The 27,191-nt window shown below is 39.5% G+C and overlaps 2 protein-coding genes across 4 annotated transcripts in view; one reads left to right on the forward strand and one right to left on the reverse strand.

Annotated features, from left to right (window-relative positions):
• Window positions 1–5,398: 5,398 nt before the first annotated feature.
• Poglut1 (protein O-glucosyltransferase 1) lies at window positions 5,399–25,445 on the reverse strand. Of its 3 annotated transcripts, none has more exons than XM_005327620.3 (11): window positions 25,014–25,445; window positions 24,185–24,275; window positions 22,555–22,698; window positions 19,017–19,152; window positions 16,607–16,728; window positions 12,644–12,703; window positions 11,225–11,324; window positions 8,905–8,963; window positions 7,572–7,739; window positions 6,614–6,670; window positions 5,399–5,939 (listed from the first exon to the last, which is right to left on the reverse strand). In XM_005327620.3, the coding sequence occupies exons 1-11, from the start codon at window positions 25,300–25,302 to the stop codon at window positions 5,783–5,785; spliced, it is 1,383 nt and encodes a 460-aa protein (XP_005327677.2). In that variant the 5' UTR covers window positions 25,303–25,445; the 3' UTR covers window positions 5,399–5,782. The 3 variants fall into 3 exon arrangements, with proteins under 3 accessions (XP_005327677.2, XP_077900294.1, XP_040126243.2); XM_078044168.1 differs by having other exon boundaries at window positions 25,278–25,441; XM_040270309.2 differs by lacking the exon at window positions 25,014–25,445 and adding an exon at window positions 24,760–24,949.
• A 185-nt stretch (window positions 25,446–25,630) lies between these two features.
• Window positions 25,631–27,191, forward strand: part of Tmem39a (transmembrane protein 39A) — a 30,915-nt gene continuing 29,354 nt past the window's right edge. The window contains exon 1 of the mRNA XM_078041174.1: window positions 25,631–27,100. Coding sequence (XP_077897300.1) covers window positions 27,089–27,100 — 12 coding nt within the window. The 5' untranslated portion in view covers window positions 25,631–27,088. The remainder of the gene's footprint in view (window positions 27,101–27,191) is intronic.

Genomic DNA, 27,191 nt, shown 5'->3' on the forward strand with positions numbered 1-27,191 from the left:
TACTGCAGAGACTGCGCAGAAAATACTTCCTGTCGGGGCAGGACGGGCGGCCGAGGTGTTGGACCGCCCCGGAAGTGAGTTGGCAGTCAGTGGCTGCGTCCGCTTTCTGGGCTGCCTAGGCTTACGTACGTGGGTTTGGGGCAGGTTTTGGGTATTTGAAGGTGGTCACTTACTGAAGTAGGTTATCGTATTTAAAATACCAGAGCCGGGCACGGTGTCGCAGGCCTGGAATCCCAACCGCTCGGGAGGATAAGGCTGGAGAAACACAACTTTAAGACCAGCCTCTGCATCTGAGGTCCTAAGCAACTTAGTGACACCCTGTCTCAAAACATAAAAGGGGGCTGGGTTGATAGAGCGCTCGGCTAGCATGTGTGAGGCCCCGGGTTCGCTCCCCAGCACCACGTAAAAGTAAATATAAACAAAATAAAGGTGTAGTATCCATCTACAACTAAGATATTAAAAAATAAAAACATGAGTGTAGCTCAGTGGTTTTGGACCCCTGGGTTCAATCTCCAGTTTAAAAAAAAAAAAAAAAAGGTAAAAAATGCCAAAAATTCCATGTAAAAGAATCAAGTGCAATTTTGAGTGCAAGTGGAAAGGAGAGATTTGTTTAAAAACAAGTCATCTACACACACACCACCCCCGCATGGAGTCAAGAAACCACATGGACTGAGCATGATCCATTTCTACCCAGTCTGTTCTTTGTGTAAAGGATCCAGGAGCTGGGGGGTGGGTCCAATATTTGTTTGGAACTAGGAACTGAACTAACATCCCCAACCTTTTTTTTGAAAATTTGAGACAGGTCTCACTAAATTGCTGAGGCTGGCCTCAAACTTGCAATTTTGCCTCAAGGACCCGAGTTACAGGTGGGTGTGTGCTACTACTACCAGGGTCCAAGATTTTGAGATCGCTTTTTTTTTTTTTTCTTTCTTTCTTGAGTCAGCTTTGGGCATTTCTTCACAACGTGGATTTCATTCCCCTTAGTTCATAAGCTTCTCAGAGGGCAGGAGAATTTCTGGAACTTTTAGCAAGTGTTTTGAGAATCTGATTTCCTGTCACTATAGCCTCTGGGAACTTGTTCTTTTGAGGTATAGTTGTTATTAAAATGTATTAATTTTGTTGTGTGCCTGTAATCCCAGCTACTTGGAGGTTGAGGCAGGAGGACATAAGTGTGAGGCCATCCTGGCAACTGATCAAAATAAAAAGGGCTGAGGATAGGACTTGGTGATAAAGTACCCCTGGGTTAAAGTCCTATATTGCTAAATAAATAAAATTACTATACTTTTTAGTATGAATATGGTAAGTAGAATTCTAGGATTTGCTAGCTGGAATTCTATATATAAGACCCAGAGAAGTGTCTGGCTAGAGTGACTAGCTGAATTATGACAGTGCTATTAGGGGACAGACAGATGCAAATGGAACATGAAGTTATGGGAATAATTCTTTGAAACAAGCCCACTCTGTTGACTCCCCCACATCCTCCCATGCTTTCTTTTTACCTGACTTAAGCGGACAGGCACAACAAACTACCTGTTAACCGCAGGAGAAATGCAGACCCAAAATAATGTTGATGAGAGGAACCCAAGCTACTTGAAGGGGGAGACTTGTGTGCTTTTTCACAGACCAGATCCTGAAATTTAGGGAAATAAGGACAATTCCTCCTAATCATAAAATTTGTAAGAATTTAAAATTAAGAATCCAATTAGAATCAATCATCAGGGGCCAAAGTGACCTAGAGTTGTCATGGCAGTGGGGACTTGAAAGTGATGTCATTTTGCTGTCAGTCAAAAATCATGTTGGTGGGACTGCCTGGAAACTTCTCTGGGATCCCCAACAAAATTGGAATGCAGAAAGAGGCACACTGTCCCTTATCGTCTCTAAGAGGACCCACTCTCTCTCTTGACTGAGTGCTGCTTTCCCTTTTCCTATCTCTTCAATAAATTGATGCCTGTTACCCTGAAATCTTTCTGACTTGATTGTAAAGACAGTTTCCCAGAAGGCCCCAGCTCTATAACAGTGTTATGAAGATTCCTCTGGTGTTTTAAGAAAAAAAGTAGATTCATTGCTCATCATAGCACTTACTCCATTATGCCATTATTTTCTATTTGCTGATCTCTCTCAGTAAACTACTTTGGAGCTCAGAGACCATAGATACTTATCTCCATCTCCAGGACCTACCAGTATCTGACACGAAGTAGGTGTTCAGTAAATATTTGTTGAAGAATTCAGATTCCCTTACTCCTGGCACCAGGTTTCTGTTTATCCCTTGTTAAGTAGAGGTAGAAGTGGTACCAGCATAAGGTCCTGAGGTCTGAAAGTCCAAAAACAATGGCTGTGCAGCCTGTCTGCCTTCATGTAAAAAACAAAACTAAACTAAATGCTTAAAATAAACCCAGAATCATCCTGGAATGAAGATGGGGAATGGGGATAGGGTGGAGGTTGGGCAAATGCTGAAATCATTTACATATAACTCAAATATCCACAGGGGTCTCTAGCCTGTAACTACAAATGAGGTCATATTAACAGGCAAATTTCACTAATTCCATAGGTGCTTCCTTGCGTGGATAACTAGAGACCCTTGTAAGTCTCCCTTTGCCACCCAGTAACTTGCAAAAGTCCCCTGTCTATTGGCTACTGCTCACGCTAATGTTGTTCCACCTCAGCTCTCAGACTGTCACACTCCAGCATTTCCTATTTCCCCAAGCCCTTAGGGCTTACCTTCTTTTTAGTACTAGGGAAAATACTCTCCCTCCTCTGAGCTTATCTTTTTGAAAGGTCTCAGGGCAACTCTGTCCAAGCCAATAGATGTTAGAGGTTTAATTGGACCACACTGTAACACATAACTCTCTCATCAGAATATATATCTGCCAGCAGAAAAACTTATCAGGGAAGGATTTTAGTAGTCACCATTCTGTGTCTGGAACCATTGTCCTAATCCTCAGCCCTTGTTTCTGAGATCTGCTCATAGAACTCAGTAACTTCAGTGAATTTTCTCCCAGGGGTCAATAGGTTCCCTTTCTCAGCAAGGTTCATAGTCCTTGCCAGACACAGTAATCCCAGGAACTTGGGATGCTGAGGCAAGAGGATCACAAATCTGAGGCCAGCCCCAGAAATTTAGCAAGACTCTGTTTCAAAAAAAAGGATTGGGAATGAAACTCAATGGTAAAGTGCCCCTGGTTTCAATCCCAGTACTGCCCCTGAAATAAATAAATAAATAAACACACAGACACACACACACACACACACACACACACACACACACACACACACACACACACTCTCTCTCTCTCTCTCTCTCACACACACACACACACACATACACACACAATATATATATATATATATATATAATAAAATCCTTGCTACATATATTACATTTAGTTATATTACACACAACATAAGCCTTTTCCACAAATAGAGAAAATGAATTTTTGAAGAGGAAGAGGTAAGTTTGGGTCTGAGCTAGTATTAATGTCAACAAACTTTAAAAGTTGTGGGGATACAAATTATTTTCAAAACATACACTTTACACATTGTTATACATCATCCTTATACAATCAACACTGAGGTAAACAGATGAACAAGTATAAAATATGAGTAATTTGCTGTATGTAAAGACAAAGATGCCCTAGTTGACTCTTTGGAGGGCAAGTGAGGATTCATATGATCTAACTTTTAACAAATTTTATTCAATCCCCCTTGGAGCCAATGGCTGGGCAATCTATAAATAGAATCTAGTAAAGCCAAATGTCTCCATATCCACCATCCATCCATCCTTCAAACACTTCAGTATTTACTCTGTGTGAGGCACTGTGCTAGACAGTAGAGACATCAGGATGAGTAAAACATGATTTCCACCCATCAGTATCTCAGAACAAAAGGAGAAATAGTCAAGTAATTATAATACAATGTGATGTCATATAACACAGGCATAAGCAAAATATTATGGTAATCCTTGCCTAGAAGAATGAAAGGAAGGATTCAAAGAGAAGGTGTTTGAGCTGCAACTTGAAACAAAATGGAAGTGTTCCCAGAGAAATGAAGCTTTAGTTCCTATTCTAAAAGACAACAAGGCAGGTGTGGTGGCATACAACTGTAATTCCAACAAAACAGGAAGCTGAGACAGGTGTATCGTAAGTTCGAGGCCAGACTCAGCAACTTAGCAACTCTGTTTCAAAAATAAAATAAAAAGGGCTGGGGATATAGCTCAGAGGTAGACTGCCCCTGGGTTCAATCTCCAGTACCACAATAAATAAATAAAAACAGAAGAAAAATTTCTTCCTATTTTACTTATCTATTTTTGTGCGGTACTACAAATTGAAACCAGGCCACTCTACCACTGAGCTATATCCCTAACCCTTTAGTTTTTGAGACAGAGTCTCACAGAGTTGCTGATGCTGGCCTTGCATTTGTGTCCCTCCTGCTTTAGCCTACTGATTTGCTGGGATTATAGGCATTGTACCTGGCCCAAATGTCTTTTTCAAAAAAGGAAAAAAATAAGAATGGACTCCAACAATGATCTGCAGAACAAATATCTCCTATATAAGTAAATGTAAAAGGTGAATGCTCTGAATTACCAACATAATGATGTATTCCCATATGGAAACTCCTTGTAGTCTCTGCACAATGTTGATCAATAACCCTGATGCTGTCAATTTAAGAAGGAAAAACACTAAAGTGTGCAAAGGGTAAGATAAAAGTTGTTCAACTAAGCACATTTCCTTAAAGTGTGAGGACTACTTCCTAAATTTATTAGGAATTTTTTGTCTTTTTTTGTTCTTGTTGCTCTTTATTTTTTTTTTAATATTTATTTTTTAGTTTTCAGCAGACACAACATCTTTCTTTGTACGTGGTGCTGAGGATCGAACCTGGGCCGCACGCATGCCAGGCGAGCATGCTACCGCTTGAGCCACATCCCCAGCCCTCTTGTTGCTCTTTAAAGAGACAGTTAAGGGGGCTGGGGATGTGGCTCAAGCGGTAGCGCGCTCGCCTGGCATGCGTGTGGCCCGGGTTCGATCCTCAGCACCACATACCAACAAAGATGTTGTGTCTGCCGAGAACTAAAAAAAAATAAATAAATAAAAAAGAATTAAAAAAAAAAAAGAGACAGTTAAAAGGGATTAAAGGCACAAGATGGGAACTTAAAATCCAATTGCAATAATTACTCATGTGATTAGCCCCTTTTTATGTGGCATTATAGAAACCTCCTGAGTACCAGTTTATGCTTTTACAAAACAGAACTCCTATATCATTGCACAGCACAACTGCTGCTTCCTTGAACTTTCAGAAAATAATCCCCAGGTATTTCTCACAAATCCCATAGGGTTTCTACATTAAAATAAAGCAACAGTTATCAAGTCTAGAATAATATCAGAACTGCAGAAATGAGTTGTACTAGTTCCAAGTACTGAATTTTATGTTCCAAAAAAGTGGAACAAAGTGCATCTCTCCTGGACACAGTCATTTTCACAGTGATGAACATATACATGTAGATGATCTGAGGCACACGCTGTGATTGATCATAAGAAAATGAAAGTAGAATCAGATTCAAAATCCACATTCTGGGTCCTTATTCAGCCAGAGTTGAACTACTTCACATCTCTGTATTACACATATTTTAGATCTTTCTTAAGAGTAGCTCTGAGTGCAGCATGATAAGGAAAATCAGATGTTTGGCTTGATAAAAGGTGTTCAAGGTATAGGTGCCACACTCATAGTAAGCTTCTTACCACAGGATAGCAGATCTGCTGCCATAGGGAGGATTCTTGTCCTATGATGAGTACTACAGTTCAGTTTTCAAAATTTTGGGAACAATCTGGTCATAGCCTTTCCTTCTTGTTACATTATAGGACAGGAATTTAGAGTATTCAGTTAAGAGGTTTTCCCAGTAACAGGTGATGTCTTCCATCTGCAAGTGGTCCATAATAAACTGGCTTCCCCTAGAGGAAAGATTAACAAGAATATTTTGAAACACAGAACTTAACTTAATAATAGCCTACATGTTAATAAGCTATCTTATGCCAAAACTTATTCAGAGTACTTTACATGAATTTAATTAATTTGATCCTCAGAATCAACCCTTATAGCCATCATATCTATATATATTTGCATTTATCAATACAACATAACATTTCCCCCCCTAAAAACAAACACATTAATAGCTGGTGATCACAGCTAGGCAAAATGGTTCATGCCTATAATTCCAGCAACTCAGGAGGCCAAGGCAGGATCTAAAAGTTTGAGGCCAGCCTCAGCAGCTTGGTGAGACCCTGCCTCAAAAAAGAAAAAAAGAGCTGGGAATGTAGCTTGGTGATAAATTGTCCCTGGGTTCAATTTCCAGGACTGGGGAAAAAAAAGAAAGAAAAAGAAAAAGTCACTGGTCATAAAAAGTACTTATTGAAATATCTTAAAGATTCCAATCTATTTCTATAAAGTTTGGGGCATATTAGTGTGTGGATATGTTTTCCCCCTCCTCTGGAGAGTTTTAACTCTGCATTATCTCTGTACCATAGGGCTGACAGACAGACATCATATGGCGATAGTATTCGGATAACATTAGCTATGGCAAAATGGGGATGATAAAGTAAGAGAAGGGAAAATGAAAAGAATTTACCTTTCAGCAATTTCTTGAGCTATATCATCATTTGCTTTTACAAATTGCAACAGCTCCCTAAAAGGAAAATAATTATTTGAACTCAAAATGTACAGCAAACTTATTAGTACCCAGTCAGAAAAATCATAGCTTGATCTCTAGATATGTGGTTAGTGGAATATTTCTTTAAAGCAAGCCCACATACATATAAAAGGCAGCCTATTATAGATTTGGAACATAATAGAGAAAAAACAGAAATGTTCACAGATATAAATAAGAAATCAAAAGTGAAAACTTCCAACCTGTCTCCAAATTCTTCTTCTAGTCCCTAGGAGATAGAAGTGGGTCCACATTTCTGGCCCTTCTCCAATCTCATCCCATCAAGAGAAAATTTGCCTAAGCTTCACTGGGGTCAATTTTCATGCTATATCTGAAACAATGTTGATAATATAACAAGATCAAATATCCCTATCTTTAGCTTTTGAGAGATTAGAGCTTTTTTTACTTTGTACTGTCTACATGTTATACACTGGAACCAGGATTAAAGCACTTTTCAAATTTAAATCCCACTTACAGCATTCTTAGACACTATAACCACTATACAATATATGCAAACTAAATAAGAGGTGGGAAAAAGCTTTTACTGGAAAAATTCATCAAGGGTAAATTCCTTATGCCAAGCATAGTGATGCACACCTGTAATCCCAGTGACTCAGAAGGTTAAGACAGGAGGATTGCAAGTTTGAGATAGCCCCAGTAACTTAGTGACACCCTGTCTCAAAATAAATAAATTTTAAAAAGGGGCTAGGGATATAACTCAGTGGTGAAGTACCCCTGGGTTCAATTCCCAGCACCAAGAGATAAAAATAGAAGAGTAAATGCCTTGTAATCCCAGTGACTTGGGAGTCTGAGAGAGGAGGATCACAAGTTTGAGGCCAGCCTTGGCAACTTAGAAGCAAATGATAGGATAGCTGCTTACTGGACATTGGAGAGATCTGTTTTGACTGGGATATAGTGAACCCACGGCTTCAGTTGTGGATAGAAGAATTCTAGCCACTCATCACCAACATGGAAAACAAGTGAACCACAGAGGAAGAGGTGTTTGAACCGGAAACTTGCAGCTACGCCTCGAAAATTAAACAGATACCTACAGGGGAAAAAAAAAGCAAAATATATTTGATACTCTTTATGCTTGCTACCACAAATATGACCTTTTTCTTGTTCCCTCCTTCCCTTTTCTCCTTTTATGATTCTCTCCTTTCCCTTTTCATTTTCAGTTTTCAAGAACACATTATTAGTATGTTTCTGTAAGGTTTCCACAAACAGCCTGCTTTTCAGGCTTGGGACTACAGGTTGCTCTGAGAATATCAGGGTACAGGAAAAGGGAAAAATACCTTCTCCAGACAGAGCTAGATAGGTTCAGAAGCTTGGCTGATGGGTGGAAAGAATATAGGTTCAGAAGGAATTTTGAATACCTTTGAATGTAGATTTTGGACATATCTAAGAAAATACAGAAATGTTCAATGATACAATCAAAAATCAAGAGTGAAAAAAAAAAATCACATGCTTCTCTGTATGGGTATAATATCTCTATAGTCATGACCCCAAAGCCCTGTTTTTCCTTCAGTATACCCCCTCTGGTCAAAGGCACTCCCTGTTTCCTGGATGGTATCCTGAAGTTTAGGGAGAAGAACAAGTCTACCCTAATCCATCTTCAAAGAAACACTCCTTGGAAAACTGCTGTCACAGACTACAACACTTTTTTCTCAGCACTTTTCACATCTGCACTCCTGTCTCCAACCAGAGTTGCTCTTACACTATAGTTATCCTTGAGCATATAACCAGCATTTTTAACTTTGAGTACCCCAGTTATCCTCCTCTGAGCCTTTACTTGTTCAACTAATATCTAGTCCTAGAATTTCATTATATTAGTGATTGTTTAGTTGGTTGATTGTAGTGCTGGGAACCCAGGGCCTCACGCATGATAAGTACATACTCTATCACTGAGCTTCATCGCCAACCCCTCAATATTTATTACCCTGATAAATATTCAATCTAATGTCAACTATTGGGTCAGAGGGATATGGAGAGGTAAACCCATCACTTTAACTAACAGCAAGTTCTCTGGAAGCAGGAAACATGTTTCATTCCTCTCTACAGTCCCTGTAGAACTCAGGTCAGTGCACATAGGCCCTCAGGAAAAGGCAGCTAAATGAATCAATGCTAGATAGTAGTATTAAAATTCTTACCCAAAGTAAAGCTGTTTCAAAAGAAAAATGGAAACCAAGAGTCAGGAGTTTTAGAAGTCTTACTTGTATTTGCAGTGATCCACAAGATGGACATCCTTAGCAGCTGGCTTTCCCAAGGTATCCTTTATGTGAAAGGGAAGTTATTTGTATTAGTACGAATAGCATTTATGGGCAACCAATGTGCAGCAATCATTGTAAAACATTTCTTCAACATAATCTCACTTAAGCCTCATAATAAACATACTCAGGAGGTATTATTATCTCATTAAACAGATGAGGAAGCTAAGGTTTAAAGGAGTTGGGAGACTTGCTCAGGATCACTGGCCCTAAATAGAAATGCTAAGGTTTTAATCATGGCCTGTAGCACATTTCACTCTGTGTAAATTACACACACAGAAGATCACAAGCAATGGCTAGTAGACTTAGGGATATAGTCCATTCACAAATATTTTGGAGCATGGAATATATTTTTAAATAAATATTCAAACTGACTGGACATGGCAGTGCATGCCTATAATCTCAGCTATTCAGGAGGCAGAGGCAGAAACATCCCAAGTTTGAGCTCAGCCTGGGCAACTTTGTGATCATTTGTCTCAAAATAAAATTTTAAAAAGGCTTGAGGAATTAGCTCAGTGGCAGAGTGCCCCTAGAATCAATCCCAAATACCACAAAAATAATTTTTAAAAAATTGACACCATTTATAGTGGTAGGATACTTTTCACAAAAATCCAGATCTCCAACTTCTCTTAGAAAAAAATAAATAAAAAGGAGTATCTGGCAAACTGGACTCCCACTTCCACTTGGCAGCAATCAAATGGAGCTGTTAGTGCTCTCTCTGACTTCTTTACATCACCTGCTGGCCTTTCAGGGAATTTGATTTAGGACCCCCAATGTACATTCCATCCTTCTTAAAAGATAGTAAAATGAACGAGGGGAATAAGTCTGTGTGCTTTTGCTGCCCCCCACAGTAGATGCTAACAAACTGTGTTCGGAATACATTCTTTCATATTTTTATTATTTGACCAGATTTCTTAAATCTAATATTTCCTATTAATTGAAACTATATCAGATTGCCAGAGGTGGTAACCTATTCCTGTAATCCCAGCTATTAAGGAGATAGAAGCAAGAGGATTGCAAATTGGAGGCCATTATGGGTAATTTAGCAAGACTCAATACCAAAAAAAAAAAGGGGGGCAGGGGGTAGACTGGGGATGTAGTTCAATGGTACAACATTCCTGGGTTCAATTCCCAGTACTGAAAGAGAGAGAGAGAGAAAAAAACTGTGTCAAAAAATATATAACATCTTGAATACATTTGATTTTTTCTTAAGAAGTTTCAATTTTATTTATTTATTTTTGGTATTAGGGATTTAACCAGGAGGCAATTAACCTCTGAGCCACATCTCCAGCCTTTTTATTTTTTATTTTGAGACAGGGGTTCAAAAAGTTGCTGAGGCTGACTTCAAACTTGCAATCTTCCTGCCTTAGCCTCTGAGTCACTGGGATTACAGGTGTATGCCCATTCAATCTTTTTCTCAGAGCATCTTCATATAGTATGTGGAAATTTCAAGTGAGAAAATAATAGGATTTTCAGATCTTTAATTAAGGCAAGAAGTCATAGTTAAGAGGACACAGATGGACTCTAAACTAATAAAGTTCCAATGTCTGGCTTTGCCTTAGAATTATTTAAGAAATTTTAAAGAAATGAAGATTCCTAGACTCCCAAAGATTTTGATTCATTTGACTCATTGTTTAGGCCCTCTGGTTATACTATATAGTCACAGTAGCTAATCACTGGTTTAAACCAAGGGTTGGGAAACCTCAGCTGACAGCCCAAATCCAACCCACTACTTGGCTTTGTAGAACCCAGGGACAAAACATTTTTACATTTCAAGTGGTTGGAAAAAAACAAAAGAAAAATATTTTATGTGTCAGCTGTAGTGTTACACATCTATAATCCCAGCAATTTGGGAGGCTGAGGCAGAAGGATCATAATTTTGAGTTCAGTCTCAGCAATTTAGCAAGACTTTATCTCATTATAAAAAATAAAAAAGGTTGGGAATGTAGCTCAGTGGTAGAGAACAGAAACCATATGATCTATGAAGCTCAAAATATTTGCTATCTGGCCTTTTTCATAAGAAACTTCCAAACTCTGGTTTAAACCTTTAAAGTAGTGTAATATAATTATGCTATAATTTGGCCAGAAAAGCAAGGTGGGTTTGAAAAAGAAGAATTTATAGATATGCTAATATTGGTTCATGAAAGTTTCTCTACATTCATCTCACCACTGAGAGGAAACCTAATCTCAAATTCTACCCAGTTGACAATGTTCTTTAGGTGAGCACATTCACTGCTATAGTTTTATTCAGATGATTGCTGATTACTTTCATAGATTTCCAGGCCTGGTTTTTGGTATACTCTGCATCAACAAGTTTTGGATTTTTCCGAGATAGAAGGATAAGAGGATCCCGTTCTGGATTTGTCCTGTAAAAGAAACACAAGACATAAAACTATGTGCCATGGACCATAATACTGTCCCCAATATCTCAAAGGTAAGCAATATTAGAACCCATGCAAACAGTGTCTGCACAGATGGATAATTCACTGGTTTCTGTGACAGTAGGGAAGGGCATTCTGAGTACTGCAGCACCTATGTGGTCCAGGCTGTCCCCACTTTTTCCTTTAGGGATAGGAGGTATTTGGCCCTTCTTTGCTTACATCTGGTCTTTAAAGACATTCTGTTCTGGTCACTACAGCTACTTCCCAGGGAATGACTTCCCTTTCAGGAAGGTTCTCATAGCCTCTATAATTACTAGTATTCAGAGCTGTGTAACTAAGTAATCACCACTCACCAAAATAGCTACATGACTTTTGTTCTGTAGGCTCTATAAAGTCCAGGGCTTATGTAGTTTTTTGTATGTAGACTGTATGTAGAAAAAGTGTTAGTTGTGGTACAGGTAGCAGAGGGGCTTGACATATGAGGGGTCATGGATTCCCTGAGAATCTGAAAAATCACATATCTTTATATAATTTTAAGGAAGTCCTAAAATTCTTGGAGCCCAGATACAGTCTCCAAGTGAAGATTCTGTGTTCTTAAGAGCTGAGAACCAGAGAAATTGGTAAGAGACAGTAAGCAGTGAATAGTGGGCCCATCTGCGTACTGAAGTCCACTTCCAAAGCAAGGAGGAGAGTGGCTAAAGAACGATCTCTGATACACACCACATACACTACAAAACCTTTCTCCCTTCATGGTCTTCCCTATCGTCTGCATCACAGATATTTACTGTGTATCTATGAGCCAATTACTGTTCTTGGCACTGGAGATATGGAGCTGAACAAAGCTCCCTTTTCCATTTCTTTCTTCTCTCTACTTCCTTCTCCATTTTCTCCAGCCTCAGTCTATGATAGTAAACACTGTTTGGCAGCCACATGGTCTGACAAAAAGTAGGGAGACTTGACTCCTGCTCTTCATTAACCAGCAGAGTGATAGTGGCTACTCCCAGGAAACTGCAAACAAGAAGACATTCATCTTCTGTTCAATATCATATAATCAGTGTCCAACACAGCCTTAGCACTCTAAAAATATCTGTTGAATGACTACTGGAAGAACTTTACTTCTTTGAATTTCAGTTAAATGAAGAGTGATTTGGGCAAAAAATTCTCAATCTAAGATTCTAGGCTTGTACATTTATTTTTTAGTTATTTTAGCTTTCCCCTTTCCCTTGGGATCATGCCCTCAAGATTACTTAAATATCACACACTGCTAGGAGCAATTTTTATAAGAGATTAGAAAATATAATCACCTTGATCCTCGAAAATATGCTGTGGAATTTTTCTTTCTCCATGGCCACTGTGCTGCTGACCTAAAAACACAGTTTTTGATTAGTTTCTGTGCTTTTTTTCTCAACTCTATAAGAATATGTTTTAACCACGTCTAAAAATTAGTTCAGGGCTTTACATTTTTAAATAAATCTGATCAAGGGTACTCAAAAGAAAAATCTCACTGGACATGGTAGCACACATCTGTAATTCCAGCAGTTCAGGAGGCTAAGGCAGGGGGATCACAAGTTCAAGGACAGCCTCAGCAACTTATGGAGGCCCTAAGCAACTTAGCAAGACCCTGTCTCAAAATAAAAAATTTAAAAAAGGGCTGGAGATGTAGCTTAGGAGTTAAGCACCCTGAGTTCAATCCCTGGTAACAAAAATAAAACAAAAACAAAAAATAAAACAGAAGATAAAGAAAAAAGAAAAACTCCTGAATGATATTACCATCCCTTTTTTTATCATTTCACTCTTCTGGAGGGGCTCGCCAGGAATATCTACATGTCTACTGCCCTGTTAATAAGTAACAACATTAACTTGGTGGGAAAAAAAAGCTTCCAAACTCTGAATGGCATGTTGGGGGCTGTTTGACACAATGAGGATTTACTCTCTACTTTAACAATGCTATTGATAGAATTAACGTGAAGAAAACTGAGAAGAACATTCAAAACTGAATGAAAGGGAATTTACTCCCTGACTTCATGTTTTTTTTTTTTTAAATTGTTTTTTTTTTTTTAAGAGAGAGTGAGAGAGGACAGAGAGAGAGAGAGAGAGAGAGAGAATTTTTTAATATTTATTTTTTAGTTCTCGGTGGACACAACATCTTTGTTGGTATGTGGTGCTGAGGATCGAACCCGGGCCGCACGCATGCCAGGCGAGCGCGCTACCGCTTGAGCCACATCCCCAGCCCTGACTTCATGTTTTGGAGGTGTAGGTGTCAACAGATTTACTGACATTTGCAAAGCACCCTGGTATTATTACAGCTGTATGAAATGCTCTAGAAAGATAAAGTTCCTGAAACTCAGGTTTCAGTACACATTAGCATGACCAGCCTTCCTTGCTGAAATTGCTACTCAGCTGCATCATTTCTGACTTTGTTCATAGGAACTGTCCTTGCACAGAAGACTGCAGTACTTATCTCTGAAAAAGGAAAGGAAGGCTGAGTGAATGAGGGATTGGTGAACTATATTACTGGAATGGAGGAACACAGGATGTAGGTTCTTTTCTGATACCTAGTATCATGGAATTCACTTTTGCTCAGCTGAGAGCATTTCTCATTATTTCCCAGGTCCTCAGACCTCTAACCTCAGCTAATCTGGCTCATTTTCTAACCCTTTCTTTTTTCTTTTCTTCCTTTTCTTGGGGGGGGGAGTGGATGGGGGGGCATTAGCAGTTGAGCCCAGGGACACTCTACTACTAAGTAATATTCCCAAATCCCCAATCCTTTTCTTTTCTTTTGACACCAGGATTTAATCCAGGGGTGCTTAACCTCCCCAGTCCTTTTTTTCTTTCTTTTTATTTTGAGACAGGATCTTGCTAAATTGCTTAAGTTACTGTGGCTGGCCTCAAACCTGTGATGCTCCTGCTTCACCCTCCTGAGTCACATGGTGGTGTGTGCCACCATGTCCAGCTTCTCCTCTAGCTCTTTCTTGCTAGATCACCTTTATCTGATCCTCCAGTTCAATGCCAGAACTATCTCTTGTTTCTCCTCATACTTCTTCCCATCAAAATATGAACATCATAGCACTAGATTTTTTTTTATTGTGGAAAAATGACAGGTTCATTATATTAAATTCTAACTGAAAAAGATAAAAGTAAAAATTCATTTGGACTCTCTCTACCCACAGGTAAGAATATAAAGTTCTAGTGAAGAATTTCTTTTCAATCACACTTCTCTATATCAATGCTTTTCTTTCTCTTGCAGAGCTGCGGATTGAATCCAGGATCTTGTATGTTAGGTAAACCCTCAACCACTGAGCCACACCTGTTATTTGGAGTGATTTTATTTCTCCATCCTTACTCAGGGCCCACAGACATTTCTGATTATTACAACTGGAAGATTACTAGTGGCATTTAGTGAGTAGAGGCAAGAGATGCTGCTGAACATCCTATAAGGAATAGGACAGCTTCTCATAACAAAGAATTAAATTATCAAGTCCAAAATGTGAATAGTGACAAGACTGATAAACCTTACTTTGTATAACAAGTCATTTCATATATGATAAAATAATTATATAACCAAATTGCAGTTTTTTATTCTGTAATTTCTTTAGACATGTATATATATTTATATATAAAAATATATGATCAATAATTATATAACCAACACCTATTCTTCCTATGTCCTGGATACTGTTTTATGTATATGCTTTATGTATATCAAATCATTCCCACAACCTTATAACATGAGTTTAATTAACTAATTGTAGTACTGAGGATCCAACCCAGGGGCACTCTACCACTGTGCTACAACCTTTTTGTTTTTTATTTTGAAACAAGTTCTCCCTAAATTGCCCAAGCTGGCCTTGAATTAAACTGGGATTATAAACTGGGTGCAACTGCACCCAGTTAAAGTGGGTTTTATTACCCCTTTTTTACAGGCGAGCACCTTGAGAGGAACAACTTGACCAGAGTCACACAGCTAATCAGGACCAAGATTTGAATCCAGAGTCCTGGTTTTTAACTCCTTTTTCTACTCTGCCTTTCCATTCATTCATAGTATTCCATTTTAGAATCATGACATAATTCATGTCATCCCTTATTTATAGGTTTGAAAAGTTTCCAACTTTTTTTTTTTTTTTTGTATCAGGGATTGAATTCAGGAGTGCTTAATTACTGAGCCACATCCCCAGCCCTTTTTAATATTTTATTTAGAGACAGGGTCTCACTGAGTTGTTGAGGACCTCACTAAATTGCTGAGGCCGGCTTTGAACTTGCTATCCTCCTGCCTCAGCATCCCCAGCTGCTGGGATTATAGGCATGTGCAACCATACCCAGCGGTAGTTTCCAACTTTTTGCTCTAAGAAATATATGAGTAAACATCCTAGTATGTACATCTTTGCACACTTGTCATATTAGTTCCTCAGGAACTTATGCTAGCTGGGCATGGTGGTACACGCCCGTAATCCCTAGGACTTGAGAGGCTGAGGCAGAATGATTGCAAGTTCAAAGCCAGCCTGGGCAATTAAATGAGACCCTGTCTCAAAATTTTTAAAAAGGGCCAGGGATGTAGATTAGTGGTATAGTATCCCTTTGTTCAATCCTCAGTACTGCAAAAATAAATAAATAAAACATAATAAAATAAAAAACAAAGAAAAGGAAAAAAGCACCAACATTGAATCATTATTACTGTGAAATATAGCTGGGTAAGGAATAAAGGAATACCTATGGCTTGGATGATGAGATCATCTAAAAACCAAAACCATGGAAGGAAGATATCAACAGGCCAAAGTATGTTTAAGTCATGAACAGAGAGGATCTAGAATAAGCTTGCACTTGAGATACCTACAGGATAACTATGCTCCCACATACCTGCCTAAATTATCAAGTACATTTATACTCTTCCAAATATTTTCTGTGTTCTCCCATTACAATATGTTTATTCACTCTCTCTTATTATGAAAGTAATTTGCTCTTGAGATCTTTAAAGTACAGAAATATTTTAAAAGAAAATAAAAGGGTCCTGTAATCTCTCCCACAGAAGCACTGCTGACAGTTTAGGATAGATTCTTCTGAAATTTCTTTAGACATATATATTTTTATATGTACACAAAATTGCTTTTGCTATGAACAGTCTTATTTTTAACTTAAAAGTCAATCTTTTTAAAGTAAAAAACTTAGTTATACTATATTGTTTATAGCCATGTGCCACTACACTCTGCTCTACTGCTTATTTCAACAAAACCCACAAAGAGAAAAATACAAAACCTTTCTAAAGGACCTACCTTACTAGATCTTCTCTGAAGAGGTCCCACCGTCCAAGACCAGTAGGATAAATTGGCCAAACAGCAGGTCCCCCTTCCCAAAATGTCCAAGCGGGATACATGATATCATGGTACTCGGATGTCTTCAACAGAAACAGAAAGGCCATTCTAAGTAAGTCTTGGAACAGAGCAAGAAGAAGCAAACTGCATTCATGACATGAGATACAGACAAAGGCCCTGCTGTAGTGTCCACTTGCCAAAGATACATTTCCCCTAGTCTGCAAGGTCCACACTCTAGACATTACAAGGCAAAAGTGACCATGGGTTAAAATCCACAGGATCACCATAGCCCAGAATTTAGAATAATATTAAAGGTCAACTTCTTCAGTTCCCCAAACTTCTGTTTTTTGTAGAGGAGATATACATACTGTTAAGATTTTATTTTAAGGAAATAATCTACCCACTTCTGTCATCATTTTACTGCTATTACATTTGGAGTTTTCACGGCCTTACCAGTTCTTTGTTATTTTCCAGTGGGTCCTTTGAGAGTAAGAACCAGGAAATACAGTACAATGATTAAGAGTGTGGGCTCTTGGGACAGATTGTGAGAGTTTGCAGCCTCAACCGCTTTACAACTCTAGGCAAATTACTTAATCTCTCTCTGACTCAGTTTTATTTATCATTGTATTATGAAAATATTATCAATAATACTATTTTTAGGCTGATTTTGAATACAAAGTGTCTTAATACAAGCTTAGGGCAGTGTCCAGCACTTAGAAAGAATTTAATAAGTGTTGGCTAGTGGTTCCTGACACAGTTAAGCTCATATGGTTGGACAGTAAATCCTTAGCTATTTACTCACTGATCAGGGTGAGAAGTACCAATGGGCAGATAAGAGTATAATCACACATCTTTTGAAGAAAGTTTGAAACCACCTATTATTTTTCTTAACAATAATTTTTTTAGTTGTAGATGGACACATACCTTTATTTATTTATTTTTTATGTAATGTTGAGGATCAAAGCCAGTATTTCACACATGCTAGGCAAGTGGTCTACTACTTAGCTATAACTCCAGCCCTTCATTTGTTACTTCTTACGATTTCTCTGTTAATATCTGGTCACTGATAAACCTCTAATAACTATTTCTGCATTGGGATTACATGTGCAATATGCTGTTTAACTTCTCTTAAATACTTAAAAATATTAAGTAATTCATCAAGCATTTCCACATAACAGCTATTCAATGAAAGCTACATAATTAACTACAAAGTTAACATATTAAAATCCCTCCCTTTGAAACTACGAATCGGTTTTTAAAAAATAGAAGGGAGGAAAGATAAAAGGAAAGTTAGTATACTGATGGTCATACTTTATTATCCACAGAAATAACAGATAAAAATAATAGACACCAAGTCCTTACTGACTTACATGGGAGCCTCTATCTGTTCTTCTTGAAGAGTTTCACGACAAACAATGAGACCAAGCACTTTTGAGAAATGAGGCTAAACCATGGACAATGCAATACAAAATGTGGCCTCAGCCCACTTGCAACACAGGAAATAAATAAGTCTAGAGAGAAAGTAAACTGTGATAAAGAAAAAAAAGTGAGAATAAAAGGTCCTTCTGCTTTGGAAAAACCAAGTCAGAGATGATGTTCCTTTTTAAAAATCCATGGGGTTTTCCTAAATCCACTTTCCACTCTTCTCCCATACTATTATTTATTTATTTTGTACTGGGGATTCAACACAGGGGATACTTTACCTGTGAGCTACATCTGCAGTCCTTTTTTGTTTTTTATTTTGAGATAGAGTCTCACTAAATTGCTGAGGATCTCGCTACAGTGCTGAGGCTGGTCTCAAACCTATGGTTCTCCTACTTTAGCCTCCCAAGTGCTGGAATTATAAGCATGTGCCACTGTGCCCTGCTTTTTTTTTGGTGGGGGTGGGAGGTGGGGGCAGGAGGTGGTGGCACTAGAGATTGAACCCAAAGTCACTCTACCATTGAACTACATCCTCAACTCTTCTTTGCTTTTGAGACAGGATGTCACAAAGTTGCCAAGGCTGGCCTTGATCTTGAGATTCTCCTGCCTCAGCTTCCCATGTCACTGGGATTACAGGGTTGTGCCACCACGCCTGGCTCTCTGAGCCCTACTTCCAAAACCCTGTAGTTTCCTCAGGCCTCTTACTCCCTAGCCTCCATCCCTAGCACACAGACATGTAAGCAATCTTACATTATTTATGGATCCTCAACTCCATCTTCTCTGTCTTATTGCTCAACCACTGTGAACTTATGGGGACAGAGAACCCACTCCTGGACCTCAGAGGTCATCTTTACTATTACCCACTAGACTCTGCCACAAGACGATGATCTTTTCTCATATTCTAAAGGAACACCCTCCACCCTTCCCTTATGGCTCTTTTTGCGCTTACCTTACTGAAGGAGAAGACTGGGATGACAGGCTCCATCCATTTAGGAACCTGAGGATAGTCTCGTACATTGATTACCATCTCCATGTCAGGGAGGTGCCCAATAACTTCCAAAATAAAGTGCTCAACACCACTACATCTGTCAATGAGAAAAACTACAGTCACCAGAGTAGTGTCTGCAGAGTCTAGGATAAAGGGTCCCAGTCATACTTCAAAATGAGACAAGTCAGTGTTCAGATCATTAGCCTACTGCAAAGTGTCCTGAAAACAATGCTGCTGCTTCTTTTTTTTTTTTTTTAATATTTTTAAAGTTATTGACAGACTTTATTTTATTTATTTACATGCAGTACTGAGAATCAAACTCAGTGCCTCAAACATGCTAGGCAAGTGCTCTACCGCTGAGCAACAACCCCAGCCTGCTGAAAGCAATGCTTCTGAAGTACTTTACAAAGTTATATTGTGTAAATTATCATCCCTAGCTAAGCTATTCCAGCTTACAACATGTAATAAAATTTTCCAAATAAATAATATCTTTGAAGGGAATATGATTGCAACTTCTACTACTTTTACTCTATTTGTTCCCAGATTTTTCTTTATTTCCTTTTTATGGATTAGTTAAATATTAACTAAAGTTACAGATTCTGATAGGAACTAGAAGAGCTAATTTTCTAATTGTGTTCCTGAACTTTGCTTTTCACAAAGGCACTGCTATAGTTTGAATCTGGAAGGCCTCATGTGCTAAGCGCTTGGTCCTCAACTTGGCTCTATTGGGAGTTAGTGGAAAATTAAGAGAATTATAAGAAGTGGGGTACAGTGAGAGGTTTTAGGTCTTTGGGAGGTGTGCTCTTAAAAGAAACTGGAACACCATATCCATCTCTTTCTCTCTCTCTTTGCTTCCCAGACACATTAAGGCAAACTATTTGCTCCACTACACACTCTCTGCCATGATATACTGTCTTGCTACAGGCCCAAATGCATTGGGGCCAACTGATCATGGACTGAAATCTCTGAAATATAATATATTTAAGAGAGAGCAGCTTCCATTAAAGAAAGGGACACGCCATTCTTTCCTCTTTTTAAGTTAATTTTCTCAGGTATTCTATTACAGTCATGTAAAACTAACACGGACACCATGTTATTTCCACAATTGTCATAGTTTATGGGGAGAGAAAATCTCTCCTCATTATCTTCAACTTAAATACAGAACACTATTAAAATTAGTTTTTTAAATCAGAAAGATGTGTTTACATAATCACAAAGGCTGTAACATTACTTCCTGACTGAACTGTCTCAGGAAATCACAGAGGATTTCTTTAAAGAAAGAGAAGACACACAGACAGTTTAGTTTGTTTCCGCCCTATCCTTCAAGGTCCTGAACAGCACCACACTAGGGTAGCACTCCAAGCATTGGTCAAAATTTTCTGGCCACATGGAAATGACTGATTTAAGATAATTTTATATATAAGGAGATGACTACAAAAAAATACCAATAGTTCAAAAACAGAGGTAAAGATGCTCAATAGTACTAAAAATAAAATGCCATCCCCCCACTATGTACAACTATAATGCACCAATTTTAAAAAGTGAGGAAAGAAAATAAAATGTGACCTGGATGCAATGGCATATGCTTGTAATTCCAGTGAATTGTAAATTGAGGCAAGAGGATGACAAATTTGAGGCTAACCTCAGCAAGTTGGTGAGACCCTGTCCCAAAATAAAAAATAAAAAGGGTTGGGGATGTGACTCAGTAGTAGAGTGCCTCTGGGTTCAATACCTAGTACTGCAAAATAAAAGAAAGAAATGTCAAAAAATACATGCTGATTTTACCAATCAGATTGGCAAAGATCAAAAAGTCTAGTACACAATGTTGGTAAGGCTACAAGGTCTATTCAGAGCATGTGAAACAAGGACGGCAGAAATATGAACAGGTATCGCCATCTATCTATGCTGGCAACCTAACCCGGGTTCACAAAAATCTGACTATTCCAATAACTTAAGAAAATGGTGAAGGAAGCATGCAAACACACAGAAGCCCCTTTTCAAAATCCAGGGACGGCTCTGTGACCTTAGGAGTCCTGAAAGCAATGCTTCTAAAGTACTTTACAAAGTTAGGATAAAGTACTATCCTAACCTTTATATTGTGTAAATTATTATCCCTACAGAGCCAATGGAAGTCTTTATTCTTATAAATATATAAGATCAAAAATAAGATATGTATCTTATATAGGGTACATAAAAGGCGATGTTCCATGGAACATTCTATCCACAAAAGGGCAAAGAGGTAGGATTAGAAGGAACAGGTGGGTGTAATACAGTCCAATTGGATGACACCCACTCCTGGAGCAACATCTTCCTTATCTGAGTGGAGATAAAGCCCAATGTATTGCAGGATGCAATAACTGTTCAGTACCCCTTTACTCAGGACTTAAAGGTGTGCACATAGCTTCTGTTCAGAGTGACTCCTGACAATCAAGAACAACCTCTCTGAAGGACAATTTATTTTTTTATTTTTCATGATTTTAAAAACATATTAATTGACTTAGTTATTCCACTTCTAAAAACTTAGCTTACATATATATTTATAGAAATGCTCCAAGGTATAAGTACAAGAATATTCACTGCAGTGCTATTTCTGGTAGCCAAATATCACAGGGACAGGAGTATGATGAGAAATAATTTAAATGCTCTCTAGCAGAGGTCCCAATAAAGAAATCCATATATTAGATCATTATACAGCAGTGAAATGGTGAGCTGTTCTCTCTGTACCTGGTCCATAATAGACATTCAGTTAAATACCTATATTTTTCTTCCTCCTTCAGCCAAGCTCACCCCTGTTAGGTTCCATCAGCCTGTGTCCTGCAGCTACTCTAGCCAGGGACAGAAGAGACGAAAGGGCAAGGACAGTTTAGCCAATATATCCAGTGATGTGCCCAAACCTCATAAAGAGAAAGGAGATAGACTTCAATAGAGGAGCTGGAAGCTGAGCATGGTAATGTATGCCTGTAATCCCAATGATTCAGGAGGCTGAGGCAGGAGGATCCCAAGTTTGAGGCCAGCCTCAGCAACTTAGCAAGGCCCTAAGCATCTTAGCAAAGCTCTGTCTCAAAATAATATATAAATAAAAAAGGCTGGGGCTGGGATGTGGCTCAAGCGGTAGCGCACTCGCCTGGCATGTGTGCGGCTCGGGTTCGATCCTCAGCACCACATACAAATAAAGATGTTGTGTCCACCGAGAACTAAAAATAAATAAATAAATATTAAAATTCTCTCTCTCTCAAAAAAAAAGGCTGAGGATGTAGCTCAGTGGTAAAATACCCTGAGTTCAATCCCTAGTACAAATAAGGAAAAAAAAAAAAAAAAGGAGCTGGCAAGAAAAATTCCCAGACATGTGAAAGAGCTTATCAACTCACCCATGGTAGCAGTCTTCTGGAAATGTAAGGAGGGATTCACTTGTCAGGACCCTGAATGGGCTTCTAAAAGCAGTATCAAGTAGGCCTATGTGTAATAAGGTCAGAAGATGCATCTACCTCATAACTCTTACCTTGAGGGAAACATGCAGTCATATTCTCGGTATAATTTGTTCTTAATGATCTGATAATGGGTCCCTAGCTTTCGTCTGACTACTTCCGCCATCATCTTCTTGGAGATTCCTCCTCGGAAAGGAATCAGATCCTCTTCTATAACACTGGAAAGGAGTAAGAATTATGAAGGAAGGCAGGCTAGAAGCAGTACCATTCCATGAACTTCCCAAATGCATTTACATTTAGTACTAGAGAACACAGTAAACTGAGGCAAAGAGGGGTCAGGGACCGGAGAGTAGTTCAGAGGTAGTGCACTTGCTTAGCAAGTATGAGGCTCTGCATTTCATTCCTAAGCACCTTTAAAAAAAAAAAAAAAAAAAAAAGCAAAGAGCAAGAATGAGCAACTCTCTTCTCCAGAAGTACGATGGGTAATCAAAAAACATCAAACCTGCAGGGTATGGTGGCACAGCAATCTGGGAAGGCTGAGGCAGGAGGATCACAAGTTTAAGACCACCCTCAGCAACTTAATAAAACCCTGTCTCAAAATAAAACTTTTAAAAAGGCAGGGGGTGGGGGAAGGGCATTGGGGATGTAGAAGTAAATTGCTTCTGGATTCAATCGTCAGTTGAGGGCAGGCATCAAACACAACAAAAGTACAAAAAGTTAATAGTCAAGTAAATGTCTCTTCTTCTTTCCTCTATCTGGACTGCTTCTTCCTTGTTAAATTCACAGTCCTCTGTTTATGTCATGTCCAAGTCCAGACCTACTGACATATATCCCTTTGTCTGGACACCCACAAAAATTACAGTTCATGTTTCACAGTCTAGCAGTCTATCCCCCACTCTGCCCATACACATGCTCTAAAAACCTGACAGAAAATAAACTATTTTGTATCTCCCTGGAAGCTCAGTACATAGTAAATTTGCAATAAGTATCAGGTGAATATTTGAGGAGGTCAGAATAATACAATGAGAAGTCGCCCTGCTGATGACCAATCTGAGATCCAAAGAAATTAAATGTCTCTTTTAATGTAGTTATCTTTCTACCATACCAAGTTCCAGTCCTAATTTGCACACATTAAAGGTAACCAACAGGAAATTAATGATTGGATTCATTGATAAATATGTGCATTCTTTCAACAGTTTTTATCGAGTGTACTTACTGAGGTGCAACAAAAAATAAGACATAGACCCAGACATAAAGAAATTTTCAATCCATGGGATGAAATCATGATTCATGATTTCCACAGGATGTTCCACAGGATGAAGTAATGCTGAGACCACAGGGCCCATTCCAGAGCAAGGGCATTTGCATTCCTTAGAATTAAGAGAACCACCTCAGTCATCCTTTCTGCTCTGACTATAGGTTTGGCTCTCTGACTATTGCAACCAAAGTCTCTCAAGGATTATTCTTTTGTTCCTTACCAGGGATTGAACCCAGCGGTGCTCAACCACTAAGCTACATCCCCAGCCGTTTTTATTTTTTAAATTTTGAGACAAGAGTCTGGCTAAGTTGGTCTGGAATAAGTTCTCCTTCTGTCTCACCTACCAAGTCGCTGGGAATACAGGTATAAACCACTCCAGCTCAGCTCTCAGTAGGGTACAACCTTCGGACAAGAATTCAACTCAAAAGTCACATCAAAAAACTCACCCATGGTAGCAGCTGCAGTTTTGACTTGAACATGGTTCATAATTCTCCAAAGACCTGTTAATTTGGTCAATAAATATTTTCCACTTTGAACCTTCAAAAAGTGAAATGAGAGTCAACTAAATATCTCTGAGCTTTTTTTTTTTTTTTGCTTGCTGTATGCAGATAGGGCCAACAAAAGATCAACACTTTCAGAAATCCCCTTCCTATCCCACTCTTTGAAACAAAGCACCAGGAAGGATTCTGTAACTCGCCAGCGCTTTAGTCAGATCTGCTCCTTTATGGGGCCATTAGGAGTCCAAGAAATTGGAAAATCCACGAGGTTATAATGCTCAGCCTTCATTCAGAAGGCTATGGATAAACTGGATGGGACAGAGACTCTCATCTTCTAATCAAATTGAGTCCGATAAAAAAGGCTCAATCAAAAGTCATGGACATTAACCATCCCTTCTGACAACACACACACACACACACACACACACACACACACACACACACACACACACTCACACAGCCCACCCACCCGCTTCTCCCAGTGGGTTCTAAGGAGGTACAGAACAGCCGAGCGCGGGCGATACCTCCTGCGCGGGAAGAGGGGTTTCCCTCTCCTCGCTATCACCGAGCATTCCGGGGATGGGTTGCCCGCCAGGGTCCTGGGCAGAAGCAGAGCCCCAGACACCCTCTCTCTGCACTTCAAGACGCCGGTGGCCGCTGCCCAACTCTGCGCTACAGCGGCCATAGCATCCTCCAGGACGCCTGCCACGGGGGGGGGGGGGGGGGAGCGCCTCCAGGCCCGAGCCCAGCCGCAGACTCGGCCCTGCCGGGAGCCCACCTGACTCCTTCTGGCGGCCCTGCACTGGGAGCAGGAGTAGCAACAGCAGCCAGAGCCGAAGCCGAGCGCTGATCCGCCGCTCCATCGCCGGGCGACCCGCTGCTGACTCCCTGCCGCCCCGCCCCGCACAAAGATGGCGACCGGCTCCGCAACCCGGAGACGCGCGGGCTGCACCGCACAGAGGGGGCCCCCGCGCGCGCCCGGGCGCAGGCCTGCGGAGATGCCAGCTGGAAACCAGGAGCCCGCACCCCGGCGGGCAAGTACCTCCAACAACGTCAATTCCTTCCATTCTACAGCATATTACAAATATTCTTTACAGCCAGAAAGCTGAAGATCAGAGAGTACTTTGCTCCTACAGCTTCACAGTCAGTGGCACAACCAAGTCTTGTCGTTGAGCCTAGGCTTGATCTTTCCACAATATCAAACTGCTTCTTATTAAATAGCCTAGATTTGTTGAGCATGTGAATGTGCATAGCACAGTTTGCATGGCTGCAATCCCAGTGACCAGGGAGGCTGATGCAGGAGAATCCAAAGTTCAAGGCCAGCCTCAGCAATTTAGCAAGATCCTGTTTCAAAATAAAAAATAATAAAGGGCTGGGAAGGTAGCTCAGAGGCAGAATGCTCCTGGGTTCTAGTCCCCAAACTGCAAAAACAAAACAAGATCTCCAAATATTGCAAATAGTTTATTACGGGTCCCTTTGTAATAGGAATTTATAACAGGTGGGTGACTTAGGCATAGAAAAAAATCAGTGGTGTTAAATAAAATTCACAAAAAGCCATTATTTGAACTGACCTCCTGCAGTGTGCACTGACCAGACCAAATCAGAATGAAGTCACTTGACCTAGATGCCAGTAATCAAACTGGTCTTTAAATGGTCTCCTTTAAAAAACAAAACAAAACAAAACAGGAGATTCACAGCAACCAATCAGAAAGAGCTCAGTCTAGTGGGCCAGCATAATAAAGAAGTTCCTATTTTAACCCTCTAAGGAAAGTTAACTTTCATCCTGCTTTTCATTCTTTATTTCTTCATCCTTTTTCTGCCTATTTAGCTAACCACCTCTGCTCAGATCTTGGAACAACTATTTTCATAGATGAGATGCCACCAGAACAACTATTTTCATAGATAAGATGCCACCAGAACAACCATAGATGAGATGCTGCCAGATTCATAGCTCACTAATGAAAGCCAATTAGATCTTTATTTTTTGACAGGTGACAACATAAAACTGGATATTATACTTAATATTAACCAGATATAGGTTATGTATGCATGTATTAGTGATCATATAGTTCTTTATCCTTGTATAAATAACCTTAGGCTTTGCAGAACTACATGGAAGTACCAAAATCAAATTTGTGCCCTGGAATTTAGAACTATTAGAGAAAACAAATGCTTCCCTGGAGATAGTTTACCTTTATTTTTTGGTTGGGTCGGGGTGAGTACTGCAGATTGAGCCCATGGATGCTCTACCACTGAGCTACATGCTCAGACATTTTTTGAGACTGGTTCTCACTAAGTTGCCCAAGCTGGCCTCAAACGTGGGGATGTAGCTCAGTGGAATAGCGCTCCTGGGTTCAATTCCCAGTGCCCCCTTCTCCCCAAAAGCAAATACTGTGGTTTATTTACTTTTTTTCTTGAGTTAGGGTCTCACTAAGTTGTGGAGGCTGGCCTCAAATTTGTAATTCTCCTGCCTCACCCTCCCCAGTAGCTGGGATTGCAAGTTTGTATGTAATAGGGGTTCACTTGATGCTTTGACTATATATATTCCTTGTGGCTGTGAAACTTACATGTTTTCTTCTTTTCCCCCAATCTTCTTTTTCCTAAAACTTCTGCTCCCTGATCTTCTTTTCCTTAAACTTCTTGCTTATTTCTCCTTCCTAATCTCATTTTCTCTGAATCACCTCTATAAAAGCCCCCTTTCATACTTTTATGACAGAATCACAGCTGTTGGGATAGGAATCCCCTGCATTTCTCCTTTGCTAGCAAAGTAATAAATCTTCTTTTTCCTTTTTCACAAAACCATGTCCTCGCTATTGGATTGGCATCGGAGACAAGGAGCAAGCTTTCAGCAATATGTACTACAAGGTCAGGCTCAAATATTGTTGTTTAAAAATACTTGCCTGAGTCTTCAAATTCATTTCATGTTACATTGCCTTTGATTATCATGATTTAGTCA

The sequence above is a fragment of the Ictidomys tridecemlineatus genome, chromosome 3 (assembly GCF_052094955.1).
Source record: "Ictidomys tridecemlineatus isolate mIctTri1 chromosome 3, mIctTri1.hap1, whole genome shotgun sequence".
In the NCBI taxonomy this organism is placed as follows: domain Eukaryota; kingdom Metazoa; phylum Chordata; class Mammalia; order Rodentia; family Sciuridae; genus Ictidomys; species Ictidomys tridecemlineatus.

Bases quoted from the DNA above. Each gene is read 5' to 3' on its own strand.
- Poglut1 (XM_005327620.3), bottom strand. From the start codon at position 25,302: ATGGAAGGAATTGACGTTGTTGGAGGTACTTGCCCGCCGGGGTGCGGG. The intron at 7,740-8,904 runs GTAAGACTTCTA...TTTCCCCTGTAG, and splicing joins GTGGATCACTGCAAATACAA to GTATCTGTTTAATTTTCGAG. The intron at 5,940-6,613 runs GTAAATTCTTTT...TCTTTCCTCTAG, and splicing joins GCTCAAGAAATTGCTGAAAG to GGGAAGCCAGTTTATTATGG.